Source organism: Lycium ferocissimum, chromosome 4 (assembly GCF_029784015.1).
Source record: "Lycium ferocissimum isolate CSIRO_LF1 chromosome 4, AGI_CSIRO_Lferr_CH_V1, whole genome shotgun sequence".
Classification (NCBI taxonomy): Eukaryota; Viridiplantae; Streptophyta; class Magnoliopsida; order Solanales; family Solanaceae; genus Lycium; species Lycium ferocissimum.
In genome coordinates this window covers 37,831,485-37,850,415 of record NC_081345.1, presented here as the reverse complement: position 1 = coordinate 37,850,415, position 18,931 = coordinate 37,831,485, and the positions used below count along the sequence as shown (strand labels likewise).

The 18,931-nt window shown below is 34.6% G+C and overlaps 1 protein-coding gene across 1 annotated transcript; it reads right to left on the bottom strand.

Moving 5' to 3' along the window:
• Positions 1 to 3,810: 3,810 nt before the first annotated feature.
• On the bottom strand, positions 3,811 to 8,095 carry LOC132052738 (putative phospholipid:diacylglycerol acyltransferase 2). Its single transcript, XM_059444411.1, has 6 exons — positions 7,346 to 8,095; positions 6,687 to 6,909; positions 5,782 to 6,065; positions 5,366 to 5,708; positions 4,886 to 5,148; positions 3,811 to 4,710 (listed from the first exon to the last, which is right to left on the bottom strand). Exons 1-6 carry the CDS (start codon positions 7,894 to 7,896, stop codon positions 4,227 to 4,229), a joined length of 2,148 nt encoding a protein of 715 aa, XP_059300394.1. The 5' UTR covers positions 7,897 to 8,095; the 3' UTR covers positions 3,811 to 4,226.
• Between the last annotated feature and the right edge of the window lie 10,836 nt (positions 8,096 to 18,931).

The following is an 18,931-nucleotide window of genomic DNA, read 5'->3' as shown; positions in this document are numbered from 1 at the left end:
TTATAACGATTAGCTTTGTTCTGTGAAATAAATTATACTTGCGTTTTATTTATTGCTTGCCCATGACACCATGTTGACTCCAAAGACAGCAACAAGTTTCCGATTTTAAAAGTAGGGAGGCATAGGATTTTTTTCACTACTTGTTGGTGAATGTACCGATAAATTACTGTTGAAAAATAAAATGAACAAAAAATGAATAAATAAATATTCAGGCTGAGGCGCGGATATCTCACTCTCTTTAAGGATATTCAAGCCCACTGCGGTACATTCTTCACCGGTCCAAAGAGTAACAACTTTTGTCCTCTCAACAGCCCGTCAATGTCGTGTGACTCAAATAATTCCAGACTAGTTAAAAAGTTCAAAGTTCCACCAAAAGAACACTTTCCTTTAACATAAAAAATTACTCTCTTTTGCACCAACTCTCAACTCTCTCTTTCACTACACTAACCTCACTTTCTCACCCTACAAAACAATATTTCTTTTATATTTTTTCTACCCACCAAAAGCTAAGGATGATTTCTATTTATAGGTGAGAAGTTCATCCCTACAATGAATTAGAGAAGAAGTGGGGAGGTGGGGGGGCGGTTAATAATGTAGGTAAATAATGAAAGAATTATGGCATAAGTTACAAGTTCAATAATGGTCACATTCATCCACTTTATACCACCACAATGTGAGAAATTATGATATCATTTCTCTGCCACTTTATGAAGCCATAAACGGCAGAGAGTAATTGGCACAAATGCCACTATTAAGAAATGTGAAGCGGATGCACTGAAATATTATCTTTTTGGAATATTAAAATGCTTAAAGAACCTACAATCCCCCACTCATTTAATATTAAAATAAGAGAGTTACCACCGACTTAGTTGAAGGGAGATTATTATGCATAATGAAGGTGTGCTCTGCATTGAACCTTCACTTAGTAAAACATCAATCTCTACTCCAGGGTTAGTACTGTGCTCCGCATTGACCTATGACTGCTTAAGGTAAATAAAGTATCACTACTTACACATAATAATCAAGGTGTTGACATAAGCTTTAACAATCAGCACATTACGGCCTTGTGTCATCCCGGTTTTCATAAGTGCTTTTGAGAATAAGCCCAGTTCTCATAGGAAGCAGCCTTCTTCCACACTCATATAGGTGAAATTTGTCAAGGGTGCTTTTGTAACTTTAACACCCCACTCATACGAGCTATAAAATTTCATTAAGAGCTTATAAACTCAACCTCCACAAATTGTTACAGAATAATGCACTCACATCATAGGAAGGGAATAAATAAAATAGTGCATTTTTCTCAACAAATCATCATACGATTCATTTTTCCCATTGAACTTGGTTATAGGATTTCCAGTTCCCAGGTTGGGTTTCCTCATATATGACATAGGAATTTTTTATTGGCTTCAAACCCATCCCCCTCGATGTGCTCCAGACCCTTGTTCTTGCTGAGGCCTCAGTCACTGAATCTGTAAGATTATAACAAAATTTGACATAATCAACGTTAATGGTACCACTCGTCAAATATGATATCACAATATAATATTTTCTCCTCATAGGTTTGGATTTACCGTTGTAATAACGGTTTTATACTCTACCAATAATATTGGTGCTTTCACAATAAATCAAAATTAGAAGAAATTGATTTTCAAAATACGATAATAGAATTCTCAATCAATTCTTTTCTTTACTAGCTTATGCTAAAACAATTAGCTCAGCCTCCATGATAGAGTTGTCAATATTAATTTTTTAAATGTCCAACAAACAGCACCAAGTGTTCTTATCTGCACCAAAATATACTTTGAGTACAGAAGGACATTTTTTATAAAACAAGTCACAAATTTTCTTTCCAAGTAAATATACCTGGTTTGCTTGTACCTACTAAGTACTTTTGCTACATACACAAAATCAGCCAAGTGCGAAGTCACATATCTCATATTTAGGCTAGCATACTTCTTTTTTATTTATCACAAATTTTCCACTTTGAATTGGAAATAAATAAACACTTAATCAAAAAGAATTGCAACACATGTACAATCCACAACATTGTACTTCACAATTTTCTCAACATTATGTGACTGTTAACAAAAGTTTTATTACATAATTTTTTTATATTTTTCATTCCAAGAATGAAATTTGCCTCACTCAAATTTCTCATGTCAAAATGGTTGTTACACATTTCTTTTCGTTTAATTTAACAACACCAATGTTAGAGCCAAAGATCAACAAATGATCAACCATTGAGGCAACAGTAATATGTGAATTTTCAAAATTAATACATTCACTTGCTACACTTTTTTTAAAACATTCTCAAGGATGTAGAAATCACTTTTCATGATATACAATTTTCTCACTTCTTTAGCCCCCACTATTTTGAGAATTTAAATAATAACTTATACTCTTGAAAAGTAGTATCACTTTATTCATAAAAATATAAGGTAAACAGTTTTTTACCTTTCCTCCGCTTGAGTTGAGCAAGTAGAAAAAAAATAACTTTTTACCCGTCCATCTCTTAAAGAGATCTAGCAAGGTCGAAGCGGAATGATGTTGACATCTCCTATCTTGATATCCGTGATTTTTCAAACTATAACAAAAATGAATCTCCTTAAAATTGTTGGTGAATATACCGATAAATTACAATAAATTACAGTTGAAAAATAAAATGAATAAATAAATATTCAGGCTGAAGCGCAGATATCTCGCTCTCTTTAAGGAGATTCAAGCCTCTTGCGATGACAATCTTCACAGTCCCGCAAGAAGTAACACCCGATTGTCCTCCCGATACATAGCGTCAACGTCGTGTGACTCAAACAACTCCGGATTAGTTAAAGAGTCCAAAGCTCCACCAAAAAAACACCTTCCTCAACATAAAAAATTACTTTCTTTTGGAGTGAATTAGTTGGAGACTTACTCTGAACTCTCTCTTTCACTACACTAACCTCACTTTACAACATGTTCTCACACTACAACACAATATTTCTTTAATATTTTTTCTACCCACCAAACGCTAAGGATGATTTTTATTTATAGGTGAGAAATTCATCCTTACAATAAATTAGAGAAGAAGCGGCGAGGTGGGATAATAATATAGATAAATAATGAAAGAATTATGGCATAAGTTACAAGTTGAATAATGGTCACATTCATCCACTTTATATCACCACAACGTGAGAAATTATGAAACCATTTCTCTGCCTCTTTATGAAGCCATAAACGGCAGAGACTAATTGGCATAAATGCCACTATCAAGAAATGTGAAGTGGATGCACTGAAATATTATCTTTTTGTAATATTAAAATGCTTAAAGAACCTACACCTGTACTATCGTGGACTGTGAATATTTAAAGTAATAATTACCTGTACTATCGTGGACTCTGAATATTTAAAGTAATAATTCTAGTTTGTGTCTCCACGGTCGGAATTTCCCATTTTTATTGGATCCATTTATACGATTCTCTTTACGGCTTGACCTCATCGGCTAGGCTCGCAGAGTCGGTAGTTCCAGCCAGTTAGATTGAGCGAGGGGACAATTTTCGCACCGCTGTTGAGGATTTAAAACTGGTTTGTTCCCATAGAACATAAAGTTTGTTTTCATCTAGCCATCTGTGGGAAAAGATACATCAAACTCATATCGAAGTTCGAACTTGTAGATAAGTAGAAGATGGCAAAAAAGAGGTTTGTTCAGTGAAAGAAACTGCTCTTTGGTATGGTAAAACAAGATTACTCTGCATGGTAACCATATAAGTATTTCTTCAGTAGTTTACGTCTAGAGAAATATTCTAACTTCTAACTTCTGTTCTGCTTTTGTAGTTCGCAGCAAAACTGAATTTTAACTTTTCACTAAGACCAATGTAATCCAAAAGAGTTTACAAAAGAACTTGCGACACAATGATCATTACACACCGCAGACCTAAAAAATTTAAGAGACCAGAATCTTACACTCGATTAGAGGAACTGAATATTTATTACTAGTAGATTACATAAGTCAGAAATGCTACTCTCTGAGTTGGAAATTTACAATCAATGCCAATGGTGCCCTTGTTACCAACTGGATTTGTCCACTCTCTTGGAGCTCTGTCTTAAGTCATTTGTCATAAAAATCTATTAAATCTTTTCCTGAGTCCAGGTTCCGCAAAAGCTAATAACAACGTTACTGTACACATCTCTACTCATTTTATCTGACTCTGAACTTAGTTCCTCATTCATGCATCAAAACCTCTTTGCTATCATAGCTGAATATTTATCCGTTCCGACATTTCCATGATGCCCGAATAAATTCTATCACCACCTAACTCTGTACCTGAGGCACCAGCAGCAACTCGTAGAACATCTTCAATCAAGGCAAAGTTTCCCAGAATGTCAACATGGGCACCACTCTCTGTGCCTCTCCCTTCTAGCAGACTAGCTGGTGGCTTGTGCTGGTATTCTCTTACGTAAGTAGCAATGCCCGAGGGGTTGAAACGTGTCTTGCCTCGCCATCCTTTTGCGCACATGAAGCCAGCACTCACGACTGGCACGCTCTCATCGCCATCAACAAAGTTTACTCCACCACTCAAACAACCATTATGGCTTCCGTCTGCAGAGATATCAATTTGAAGAGGAATGCTCTTACATCTGTCAAAAGGTGACATCTTGTAGACGTATGATCTTTCTGTGGGAATTCCCACTCCATATGAGCAGAAAATTTCCATCTCAGGAGCATCAGGCAAGCTGAAAAAGGATGCCAACTGTTAATAAACTAAGAAACTCAAGAGACCTACATGCAGCAAGCTTCTTCATTAGGGTATGATTAGCTTATTGCACTAGGATTAAGTAAAGTCAAAGGAGCTGCCTTTGACGAAACAATAGAATGGGGAATAGTAGATTACTACTTATTTGCACTCACATGGTTTCAAGTGGATTTGACCAGTACTTATAATGACTATACTTCGGATCTTCTAAGTTCTCTGCTAATCCGTGGGAGAAGTGTGCCTCAGCGCGCTGCATCGTTTTCGGCGCTACAAACCTGAGGAGGTCTATTAGAGTTCTTGCTGTGTAGGCTTTATTTTCAGCCACTCTCTTGATGCTCTCCCGACTCATCCCATCATACTCTGTTAACAACTCCTCACATGGTGTGCTGGAAATGGGCACACTTTCATACATGAATTCCTGTTATATTCAACAATAGAGTCAAAGCTTAGACGTCTATCATATTAGCTATGTGTAAAACCATTTATTTCATTGTTAACCACATTTAGTGGGAATAAGAGGTACGTATGATCAAGGGTGCTCTGTCAAATCAACTACACAATTTATAGAGAATAACATATCATCAGAAATGTCCAAATGCAAATATAAGATAAGACACAGAACTCGTAGTTGTTACCTTTGGATCAATAGAAGAGAGCTTTGAAGAAGGTATCTCTGATGCTGCCTTCCCAAATGATACTAATCTTCCGTATTTCGCCAGCTCTTTTATCTGGATAATCCTCCTCCTAGGGTCAGTCTCATTTCCATTGTTCTCCTTTGGAGACGAATGCAGGTATTGCGTCTTCGCTGAACGGCATACATTTTCTTCTTCAGGGGACTTATTCAGGTCGCCCCAGATTGTCTCTTCTCCTTTCGGTAGCAATGAAACGACAGAGTCCCATGTTCGAAAAACCCTCATAACATGCTGAAGAGTTTGAAAGCCAAAGGTCTCCGAGTCTAATAAACCAGGAGCCATGGATCTGCAAAAGCAAAATAAGGAACTGAGTACCATTAAGAATGAGAGGATAATGCTGGATGAATTACAAGACAAACCTGATAAAGGCAACATCTTTTCCCTCAGCGGACAACATATTAGCAACTGCCTTTGGAACTCCAAGAAACGCTGGACCAATATTCATGATTGCTTTGATATGCTTGGCACACCAACCCGGGCCACCACCCCCGCCAACAGGAGGAGCTGCTTCAACCCATTTAAGGAAGTGGAGAAAATAGGTAACACCCATTGAGTGAGGCACTACCACCACCTTCTTAAAACCATTTGTTACATACAAAAGCTCAATTTTTCTCTTTAGCCTGCTCAGAGATTGGTCTCTGATCTGTTTGTTTCCAAATAAACAATGCATTAGAATGACCTCTATCTAAATCCAGAAAGTCACAATGTCCTCAAGCAACCTCTTGTGACCTCAAGAAACCTCAAATCGTCGAATTTCCTCAGGATTTTTCAACCAAATGAACGAAGAAACTAACTAATTTTTTCTTCCATTCGATGTAGATTTTTTTTTTTTTTTTTTTTTGTATCTACAACTACTACCAAAAATCGAGTGGCATAGACAGTGAGAATTCATATAGCCGACCTCAACTTGCTTAGGATTGAGGCGTAGTTGTTGTTGTTATGGTTACGGGTTCACGTGACTCCAATAACTTTTGCCTACATCATGTATTTGTATTAAAAATTCATAAAATGTATAAGAATATTTAGCACGGAACCCAGTCCGTTGGTCTGGTTATATTGTATATTAACTTGAGATCTATATAGGAACCCATAAACTTAAAATTCTGGATCTGCCTCTACTTAAAGTGATAATTATGACGCCATAAGGAACAAATTTTTCAATAAAAAAAATGGAATAGAAAAAACTTGCATAGTAAATGATGATAAGAGTGGCATTTACTGTTACACATTTGACTATGATGACCTGAAATAAGTAATTCTATACCTCTGTATTCTGGAAAGATAGCCTCCAGTCATAAGAAGCCATATACATATTCTTCTGTTCATAGCCATTCTTCGCCAAATTTTCGATAAGCATAGCCCAAATAAAGTAACCAGGAGCAAAATAATCAGCTGCTACTAGCCCTGTCACTGCTCGCACTCGAATCCCAGGTGGATCAAGCCCTGTTTCACTATCCAAAGATAGGTGCTCCAACCAACATAAAGGCCTAATTCAATTGCGGAAAAGTTTTTTCAATTGGGAGTTAACTCTCAGCAAACTCTAAGCTTTCTGATTGAACCAACGGTAATTCAAAGTCTACAAGGGTTAATTTCACGCATAATCACTGAACTTAACGGTTATAGTTGGTAAAATGCAATTAGTTACAGCTTGTTTGGATGATTGTCACATATCGTTGCATATGTATTACATTGTATTGTATTGTACTGTATTGTTTTGATAAATACAATATCTAAATAGATTGTATCGTTTGTCGTCGTAATAAAATTATAGTAACAATCAAAACAGGAATAATACAGTAGGTAACAGTCATCCAAACAAGTTGCTAACGTGACAAAACAAACATAACTCTTTTACCTTTTGCTGTTAAAGTGGATAAAGTTCAGTAATCATAGATGAAATTAACCGAGTCTACAAACACAAACCTCTTGAAAATTTCAGCAAAGCTACCACCCCAAAGTCTCTTCCGAAATAAGCCTTCAGAACAAGGCCTGCCTTCCCAAAGTTCAAGACCACCAGTTACAATCCCAGGCACCAAAACAACAGGGTGATAAGCATTCAACCCTTCATTTTTTAGCCTAGTCCCAGGTGATTCAGCCACTTTAAGTCCTGGCAAATTGGCAGGCAAAAAATTGCATAGAAATAAAAGTAGCCACCAAGTTGCGCACAAGTACCCAATTATCCAAAAACAGTTATCTATACACCTCCATTCCTTAGTTTGCCTCTTGGTTTTCTTGTGTTTTGGCTTCTCATCAATAACTACATTTTCTTGTTTTTTCTCAACATGGGATTTGAGGGGTTCAAATGATTGAGTGCTCACTGAAGAAAAGTTTACTGGTTCAAGAAAACAGAACTTCCAAAACTGAAGAATTGGACTCATGATTCTAACTTTACAATCTAGATAGTTAGAAATAGCACTCAAATTGACCTGCAAAACTCTAGTAAGCTCTTCTTTCAAGAAATGGAAAAACCCCATCAATTCAAAATGCAGAATTCAGAGGAAGGGAGTAACAATTGGACTTAATTGTACCAAAAATTTGGAAAATATTGAAACCCCATTAGGTAAAGAAGTGATCATGGTGCTAAGCTAGTTATAATAGGCGTTAACGGAAGTGAGCACTAACACGTGGCAATAGATGGTGAAAGCAACTAACGTAAGAGAAAATTTAACTTCTTCTCATGAGAATGGTATGGTTTTGTCTTTTAGTAAGTTTTAACATTTTCTTGTATGACGAAATTGAAGGGTTCTCTAACAAAGACACCTGTCTTTGGCCTTTGCAATGCATGCAAAAATTGTCCATCTCTCTCAATCGTCAACACTTCTTCGTATGCAAGTTTGCCTTTATTTTGTCGAAATTGTAGAGGCCTAAAAACTATCCTTTGCCTCTACTTAGAAGTCTTTTAATTTAAAAGGAAAATCCAAGCCCAATTATCGGGAAATAAGCACACGTTACAAAAAACACAGATACCTAAAAGTAGTTTATGGTCGGTTAGGGTGGACCTGATTATTAACTAGTACTACTTAATTGGGAAATAAACAGAACAAACAAGAAGTAATTGCACGGTTGTCCTTCAAATGGACTGCTCTTTTATTTTTGCCCTTCAAATGGACTGGTCTTTAATTTTTCCCTCCAAAATCAAAATTATGCCTGGCGAAAGATAAGTTCTTTAACGGTGCTGGCATAACTTTTGAATAATTATGATACGTAATTTATGCCCCTCTAGACATAAGTTCGATTTTTAAGGGCAAAAATTAAAGACCAGTCCATTTGAAGGACAAAAATTAAAGACTAGCACAAAACATTTTTTTGCGCGGAGTGCCCTTCTTTTGGGGTGGTCTTTAAATTTTGCCCCTCATATTTGTGGTCTTTAAATTATGCCCCTCATATTGCTGGTCTTTAATTTTTGCCCTTCGCATTGCAACTTTGAGCTTTCGCGCAGGTTCTGAGTTCGAACCCCCGCTCAAGCAAAAATTAAAAAAAAAATCGCAAGACAAAGTTTGAGTCGCGTGTATGCGGGACCCGATACTTTTGTTAAGGAATTACAAACTTTATGCGGACCGACGTACTCACGCCTTATGGGCGGACTTAGCGCGTATCGGGTTCCGCATAACTTTGATAATTCTTCACAAAGTTATGCGGTGGGGGCATACTTTTAATGGGCAAACTTTTATGCGGACCGCATAACTTTGTGAAGGAATTATCAAAGTTATGCCGGACCCCGGCTCTTTATGCCAAAATACGCCGTAAGGCATAAGTATGTCGGGTCGGCGCTAACTTTTGATAATTCTTCACAAAGTTATCGCGGTGGGGGCATACTTTTAATGGGCAAACTTTTATCACCGGACGGCATAACTTTGTGAAGGAATTATCAAAGTTATGCGGGACCCCGTGCGTGCCAAGTACGCCCATAGGCATGTATGCGGGTCCGGCAACTTTGATAATTCTTTCCACAAAGTTATGCGGTGAGCATACTTTTAATGGGCAAACTTTTATGCGGACCGGCATAACTGTGAAGGAATTATCAAAGTTATACCGGACCGGATAATTACGCCAAGTCCGCCCACAAGGCATAAGTATGCCTAGTCCGCATAACTTTGGTAATTCCTTAACAAAAGTATGCGAGGTCCGACATAGCGAAATTTAAACTTGCACTTGCTAATTTTTTTAAAATTTTCCCAGAGCGCGTGGGTTCGAACACTGGAACCTATGGGTGTTAGCCGAAGGGCAAATTTTAAAGATTTCAAATATGAGGGGCAAAATTTAAAGACCACCCCAAAAGAAGGGCAATTCTGCGAATTGCCCAGCCTGAAAAATAGTGAAAAAGTGCAAATGACGTCTTTCTAAATGGGTTGCACTTTTGTCCCTATTTTGTGCTGGTCTTTAATTTTTGCCTTTCAAAATCAAACTTATATCTAGAGGGGCGTAAGTTACACGTCATAATATTCAAAAGTTATATCAGCACCGTTAAAGAACTTATTCCCACTAGGCAGTTCGATTTTGAAGGATAAAAATTAAAGAACAGCCCATTTGAAGGGCAAAAATAAAAGACCAGTCCATTTGAAGGACAAACCGAGTAGAAAGTGAAAGGGGCTGGCTAGAGGATGTGGGATAGGGCTGTATCGGATGGGAAACTGGGCTAGATAGACCGGCCCAAATTGTAGCTTCGTTACAGACCCACCGGGGCACCAGCCCACTTCACCGTATTTTTATTTAAAAAATATGTCTGCTTTTTAGCCATTGGCCAACGCTCGTTTCTGCAATTTAACCGTTTGTCAACAGCTATAGACGGCATACAAAAACCTATTGATACATTAGGCCCCTTTTGGATATGGTTTGAAATCATATTTGGACATGCAATTTGGATAGTTTAAGGAGTATTTTCTCTTATAGATATAAAAATCCACAAGTTGTGAAAACTATCAAAACATTCTCAATTCTTATACAATCTTAGCAAATGAGCAAGTCATAGTTCATAATAAAATTAATACGCTAATTCATATCAACCGGCTCAAAATTAATACTAGAAGACCTTTCTAAAAATACAACATCAATTGGACGGTTGGTGGACATAAATAAAATTGGTAGACATATATAAATTAAAAGGTTGGTAGACATAAATAAAATTTGGTGTAAGTTAATGAGATTGGTAAATGATTGACGGGGGTAATTGTTAAAAATATCTACCAACTTATGGGTTAAATTTTATATTTAAAAAAGTTGAAACCATGAATAAAAACGCATGTCCAAACGCTGGTTTGAAATTATGGTTTCAAAAATCATGGCCAAACGCCTACTTAGTGTACATGTAACTTAAATGAATGATTTTAGAGGAGGGAGAGTGTTTACGCTCTTTGACTGGTTATCAGTAGAGTGTTTAATAGACACTAATGGAATCAATATATAATATAAAGCTAGGCATAGACAATCCTATGTGGCACCTCTCTATGGCCTCCATTGACATTTATCTTTTTTCTCCTTTTTTTGACATTTTTCTCTATTTTTCTCTTATTTTTTTTATTAAAGAATTAACTATATTCTACCATATTTATTAAGTTTCATTAAATTCTTTAACAACCATATTAATTCATTGTGTATAAGTTATTATATTAATTATTATAATTATTAGTGGAAACTTGAAAAGCCACCATCAGCTTTCAAGTACTTCAATCGTGCCTTCTCCTTTCTTATTCCTTTTAATTACTCTTTTTTAATTTTTTTGTGAATTTAATATTTGTTGAATGTGGTATTTATTTGACAAGTGAAATTATTGTGCCTAGAGGTCTCTATTAAATTCTCTAAACATTATGGTTATAATGTCCTAAAGGCGAGAAGATAAAAACGTTAGTTCTTCTCCTTTCCCTTTCATTGATTCTTATTAATGTGTAGTAATGTGCTAATTAAGATAGGAGATAAAAAGACAATGAACTAATTTAACCTATTCATATATGGTTCATTCATTTTAGCTCCACAAATGCTTTGCATTAGAAAATTCTCCAAGATGAGATCCAGGTATATTTCTTTTTGCTTTGTATAGTAACAATTTATCTTGTGAAATTTATGTGTTAGTGAATAATTTGTCTCGATTGAATTTATTTATATGTGCTATCTCGCCTGTAAGTTCAAATAGACTCATTTTTTAATAGCAAAAGATTTGACAACGTTATTTACCAATGTTTTGGTTGAAAACTTTACACTTTTACGTTTCATATTTATTTCTTACTCAGTATTTGCTAAATTTTAGTGTTTTATGTTATGTCATCAGCATCAAAAAGAGCCTCGCACACTCGGTGATATTTACTTCAACGTTGGATGCATTTCTTTTAAGGTAATTATATACACCCTCTAAAATTCATAAACTTTCGTCCACTCCTATTAATTTTAATTTAATTTCTTTTTTGCAATGCATAATTTTTTTGATTAGATTTGTTTTAGAAATTGACACGGAACGTTGGAAACTATTTGAACCTTAACGATCAAAAAAATAGAGGCAAAATCTAGAAATGATGATTTGCTTCGCATTTGCTGTGAAATCGGACATAAGCTGTAGAATAGGACATTTCTTTGGTTGATGTAAATGAACTTAATTTTTAACTATATATATTTACTACTCCATTTTTTTTTATTGATAAAAGGATGAACTTGTGATGAAAGAGGAACCTGAAATTATGTTTTTTAAGTAGGAGGATGATCTTATGGTGTAAAGAAAAAAGGTTGATTAGGAGAAAAATATTGATTTGAAGGAATCTTAAAGATAAACATGTTAGTTTGGAGGAATCTTGAATTATGTTTTGTCCTAAAGCTCATTTCAACTTGAAAAACTAAAATGAGTTCTTTTTTGCATTATTTCTACTCAATTGCTCTACTTATTTAGGTTCTTTAATACTATAATTTTCTTTAGCAAAGAAAAATTATATATAATTATTTCTTGATTTTATGTTTTAGTTTACATCGGAGGCCAAAAAGATTGTTTTGTTGATATTTCTACAGATTGTTTTGTTGATATTTCTACAACAATTAAGATAGTAAAGAAATTGTTTTGTCAGCAGAGAAAAGTTTCTTTTTATTTGTTTCTTATCCTTTTCTTTTTGTTGACAAAGATTGTTTTTATGTACATAATTATATGTAAGAAAGGTGGGGAAACAGAAATGACAGACATAAGAGAATCGAATCATTACCAATAAGGTGAAAGTTCAGTTAGCTAACAATTAGACCTCTAAGATTTTCGAAATTGAGTGAGATCTAGCTAATATTAAGTTAATTATGCTGTTTTTCATCTTCTTTTTTTTTAAAAAAATTTTTTTTGAATCGCTTTACTTGATAATTATTTTGGTGACCAATCAAAAAATATTGTGGTCATGAAAAACTTAATCCGATGGTCTTTCACAAAATATTAAATTGCGACCAATCGTTTTAAAAGATTTATCTTCACTATTACACACCCTAAAATCATCTACCAAACACAACATTCAGTATCCGTAATTATAGGGACCAAAAGCTTATAGTAAAAAAAAAACTTAAAAAAAAAAAGAAGGTAAGTGACTACCGGTACGAAAAGAATAGGTTGTGGATTAATGTTAGGAATTTTAAAAAATTGATTAAATTTAAATATTTCATGATCCCAAAAAGAAAAAATATTAAATTGATTTATAATTTTTTTTTTGTTCTTTAATTTTCGTATTCCTAATAATTTGTTCACTTTTTTTTTATCATGTTCTGAACTATATTGATTCTTTACATATTCTCAAAGTAAATAGAATAATTAATTGATAATAATATATATATATACTTCTTTGTATTCTATAATATGTTCTTATGCACTATTTCTTTATGATCTTCTTTTCTATATATTTATTTATGTTGTCACTGGAGAATGTTATCTTTTGGTTACTTATTTTTATAGTAGGAAGTTAAGGAAGAAAGAAAAATAAGATTTGATATGTTTTTTTAAAAAGAAAATGTGCAATTAATATCGGGAAGTAAGAAATTAAGAAAAAGAATAAAAAGGATAAAACATAAAGATGGTAGAAGGGAAAAGAAGAGAAAAAACAAGACAAAATATACAAAATTAGTTAATAAAAAGCATATATTTTTTCCTATTATATGCATATATTAAATGTACAATGACATAACCATGTTGTTTTAAGATTATTTTTTCTAAGAGGGAAAAAAATATTGTTTCCCTTGCATAGATTATACTACAAGTTTTTTCAGAAGACTAAAAACTCCTTTAAGTAACCAAAAACCATAGTAAACTATATAAACTAAGTGTTAACAATACAATTGGTTTAAACTTGAAATATTTAAAAAAAAAAATAGAAAATTTAATATTCGAAAGTCTAATCCGCGCGAAGCGCGGTAGATTTCACTAGTTGAAATATAAACAAGAAACACCCTTAATTGAAATATCAAAATAGAAATTGATGTCAACTTCTGGAACCACGTACATATTAGTATTTGTATGCTCATATGACATGTTTACGTTGAGCATGACAATACAATTTACGTACATAGAAGAGTACGTAAATTTTACACATTTTACACAATTGAAAGGGAAAGTAAAAATTATATTCAATTTTTTTTTTAAAAGGAAAAATATTCTTGAGGTCGATTGTATCATTTATAAGATTGTTATTCTAGTTTCATGGTTTAATCATCATAAAAGGAAAAATTCACTGATTAAAGTTATTTTATTATTCAGATCACCTTGATAATTATAACGATAGATAACGAACTTGACAAATATTATCAATACACAAAAATAATACTATGAGAATAATAACATTGTACTTTTCTATGATCACGTGAATTTCTAATTCAACATCTTTTCATATATAACAAGTGTTAACAATTTTAAGGATACAAGCAATCTCATCCATTTCGGTCCTCTTAAATTTTTAGTGATAGAAAAGCAACTTTGATATTTGTAAGGAATGGAGAAAAGGATTCAGGGGCGTGAAATAACTCTAAGAATGGGGGACCTAGGGAATTGAATATATGTCCTCTAAAATAAAAATAAAACTATATACTGCTGTCTCCGTCCCATAATAAGTGTCATCTTAACTAAAAAAAAAATTATCCCATAATAAGTGTCACCTTAGGAAATCAAGACATAAATTGACTAATTTTTTTCAACTCTACCCTTAGATAAAAAGTGATAAGTTTGTGTATTCAAGTCATATAGTAACTTAGTATTGTTGGATTCCCAATATCAAAAACATTACTCTTGCATGCTCTAATCAAGAGGGAAAAGTAATTTAGTTTTATTATATAAGGATAGTTTAGTAAACTTCACATTGTATTATTGATCTCTTAATATACGTGTTTTTTATTAGAGATAAGGGTTAAAAACACACCCTAACTATCACTTTTTTTTTAGTTTCATACCTAAACTATCTTAAGGTTGAGAAAACTACCTAAACTATCACTATCTAGTTTATAAAACACACCTGAACTAAATGTGTGAACTCACACTCCAAAAGGCAAGTAAAGCTGAAATTTTCTCAAGAAATTTGTCCCCGTGGCATAAGTAATGCTATGATGGAACCTACATAGAAATTAAAAATGTATATTTTTTTAAAAACTACATTATTTTTTAAAAAAAAATCAACATTTTAAAAAAAAACAAATCTGGATTTTAAAAAAAAAAAATTGTAAAAAAATATCAAAAAATTTAGAAAATCCTAAAAAAATGATTTAAAATAATGAAAAAGTTGATTTTTTTTTTTTAAAATGAAAACTAAATAATCAGTTCGCTTTTTTTTAAAAAAAAATAACTTTTCCATTTTTTAAACTATTTTTTTATTTTCTATAATTTTTGATAGTTTTTTTACAAAAATTATTATTTTTCAATTTGTTTTTTAAAACAATTTTTTAAAAAAAAAATTCCATGTAGGTGCCATTGTGACATTATTTATCCACGTGGAAAACACTTGACAACATTTTTATATAAAATGAAGAGTGTAGATCACATGCCATTTAAGAATAATTTGAGGTGTGTTTTGCAAACTAAATAGTGATAGTTTAGGTAGTTTTCTCAACCTTCTGATAGTTTAGGTATGAAACTCAAAAAACAGTGATAGTTGGGGTGTATTTTTGACCCTTATCCCTTTTTATTAAGATGATACTTATTATGAGACGGATGAAGTACTGCTTATTTATAGTTATACAAAATTATAAGGAGTCCGGAACCAAAATTACCTTAGAAAAAAGTTTTTGAACCAAACTACCCCAACAAAAAAAAAGTTACAAAACTGCCTTGAGCGCAGTAAAGCACTTAACTGGGATGGCACCGTTAAGTGGTTTAGCGCAGTAATTTACTGTGCTTAAGGGGTCCTTGTTTTTTTTTTTTTTGGCCCTTTTGGTTAACCCCTCTTTCATTACACTTTTTAACGTACTTTGACCTATATTAATCATGCTTCGGGACCCCGAAACTTCAATATTTTATATAGAACCCTACTTATTTTTGTGCGATTAATAAGGCAGGCTCAATACATCAAGGATAAGAAAATCTTCGAATTGCCGTTTTAGTAGTTGAAAAGTGCTCGAACGCCATTTTTGTTTGAAGGCTTGGTGTCATTAGCTTTAAGTTCTTTACAAATACTTGGGTTTAGATTTAAGTTTACTATTTTTTAGTCAAAATTGCAGCATTCATACAAATATCAAAATAATTAAATTGCATCATTCATAACAATATGAAAATACTTAAACTTGTTCATTAATAAGAAACCCAAACTTTTTAAAATACAATCATCAAAGAAAGAAAAAACTTAAAAAACATTCATCAATTAATGCCCTTGAGTTGATCTTCGGCCATCACCGCGAGATGTGCCACCACCGCGAGATATGCCACCACTACTAGATCTACCACCACGAAAGTTTCCTCCACCACGAGAGATACTTCCACCGCGAGATGTAGTTTGACCACCGTGCCGTAAGGGACACTTGCGCTTATCATGACCAACATAATTGCAAAATGAGCATTTTCGAGTATATCTCCCCGGTGGAACATCCATTTCATTATGAATACGGGAGTATGCTTTCTTTTTGAATTTACGGATAAATACTTTATTTGCAACAATTGAAAATGGATCCGGTGGCCAATAACTCTCCTTTGCCCAAGTGGGTAGACCTTCCGACATACGTTCTTGCATAATTTTCAGCTGTATATTCCTCAGCCATGTACGGGGAGGCGTTCTTTCCCATTGCGATAAAACACTTAAAGGCATGAGAACATGGCATGTGATATGATTGCCACTTGCCGCATGTGCATATTCTTGGAATCTCACAAATTGTGTGGACGTTATCTCCTTTACCTTGGTGCACACTTGTTGTGAGTTCAAATATGCGCTCTGCAGAGTTGTACTCCATCCAGTCATGTTTTACGAGCCTTATATTTGTGGTATTTGAACAGTTGTGACGGTTTTGGCATTCATTTTAGACTTTTCTGCTACATGTGCTTTGGCCTCTTTTGATTTATTGATGAACCGCTCCACAACCTGCTTAAAAGTCATTCTCACCATTACGGTGACAGATGATCCCGTCGATTTCAACAAGCCATTGAATGACTCGGAAATTTGTTGTTGTCATTATTGCATAACCCATCGCCTACCTTCATCACAATGTGTAATGTCCATTTGTCTTTATCAATTGCATTCTTCGGTGGAAGGCTTCCTTATCCTTCGCCCGCCTAATAATGTCCATCTGCCAGGTTAAACTTCTTCTCACCGAGGCTCTTGTTACAATGACCACATCCAATTGCAAAAGTCTTTGGGATTCGATATGCCTTTTGAAAGTTTGCCTTCAAATGCCTTAAACAATAACGATGGTAGGCAAAGTGCTTCGCCACCCGCAAATTGAACATATTGTGCAATATGCCAGCATTTCTGTTTGAGATCAAATATATTCCCATGCGATCCTTAATAACGTGTTGCCTTAAGTAGTCCAAAAACATACCCCACGTACTAATGCTCTCATTAGCTGCAATTGCAAAAGCTAGAGGGAATATAGCTCCATTTGCATCCATTCCAACTGCAATTAGAGGCTTTATGTCGTATACCCCGCACACATGTGTTCCATCTATTGATATTACAAGCCGACAACGAGCAAAACCATCAATGTATGGTTTGAATGCCTAAAACACAAACTCAAAAATATTCTGGGCACACCAGGAGCCGATTTGAGCTTCAATTCAACAACAGTACCATGATTGAAGTGTTGTAGAGCCGCCATGTATCTCGGCAACTTCTTGAAAGAGCCCTCCCAATTGCCGTAGAATATCTCATGTGCACGCCTACGCCCAAGATACGCCTTCCTCTTACTAACAGTTTTGCTATATACTTTCGGGACGGGCACGTAATACAATCTTTAATAGGGAACACAGACCAAGTTGAAATATCAGCATACAGCAACGAGGAATATTATATTCACACCAAAAATAAAATAAACTTAGGCGAAGGGGATATCTTGGGTTTTTTCCAATGTCGCCAACTAACACACGAGCAATCATATTGGTATCTAGATTGCAATGATCATCTGGGAGGTCACCCACATCACAAGTGTGCTTTGTGTAGAACTTTGAAATAGTCCACATCTTTTCAGCAGTTTCCTTACCACGGAGCATCCATTCGTAGCCTTGATATTTTCGCTTGCAGACCAATCGCCAAAGTTTTCGTGTGGAATCGTCAACTTTAAACTCCCTCATCTCCTGGATGCAATAAATCTTAACAGCCCTTTGCAATGATCTTTTCGAGCTGAAAATCATGCCTTTTTCAATATGAGCCTTTTGTGATCCACTGGCTCTTTCCACAAACATCGCCGAATATGATCATCATCCCTAGTAAAGACAAATCCATCTGGGCAATCTTGAAGATGATCAAGATCTGGGATCTCATCGGAATGCCACTGAATCGGGGTCGACTCTTGCTGTTGAAATTGGCTTTGCGGCTGAACCGGAGTCAATTCTTGCTGTTCAAATGGCTGCTGTGAATTCAGTTCCTCCTAGTGTGCCAGACTGTTCATCATATCTCGCAATAGTTCTACTTGATATTGAGGATTAGTTCCAACCTCAACCTAATCCTCACTTTGCTCATCGTCACTTTTCTCCGCATTAGGTATTTCCTCACTATCGCCTGATGATATCACTATATAATTCGGATAATCTGGACCATCCATAGCAGGTCTTTGCCTATAATTTGGTGCAACCACCACATTCTCCCTACATAAGAAAGTAGAGTATTTTAACTACTACACATCAAATAATACTATTGATGTTAAAAAAATAGACGTACCGATAGTAATCAACTGCACCGGAACTTGAGGAAGGACCATCGTTTTGAGTAGTTGGATAGGCTGAGGATGTTCCAACCCAATTCATCCATCCCGATTGAGAGGACCGTCCGATATGATCCATATCAGGTGTATAAATCCTAAATAATATAATTGACATCATTAGTAGCATTCAAGAGCCACTACACATAATAATAATAATAATAATAATAATAATAATAATAA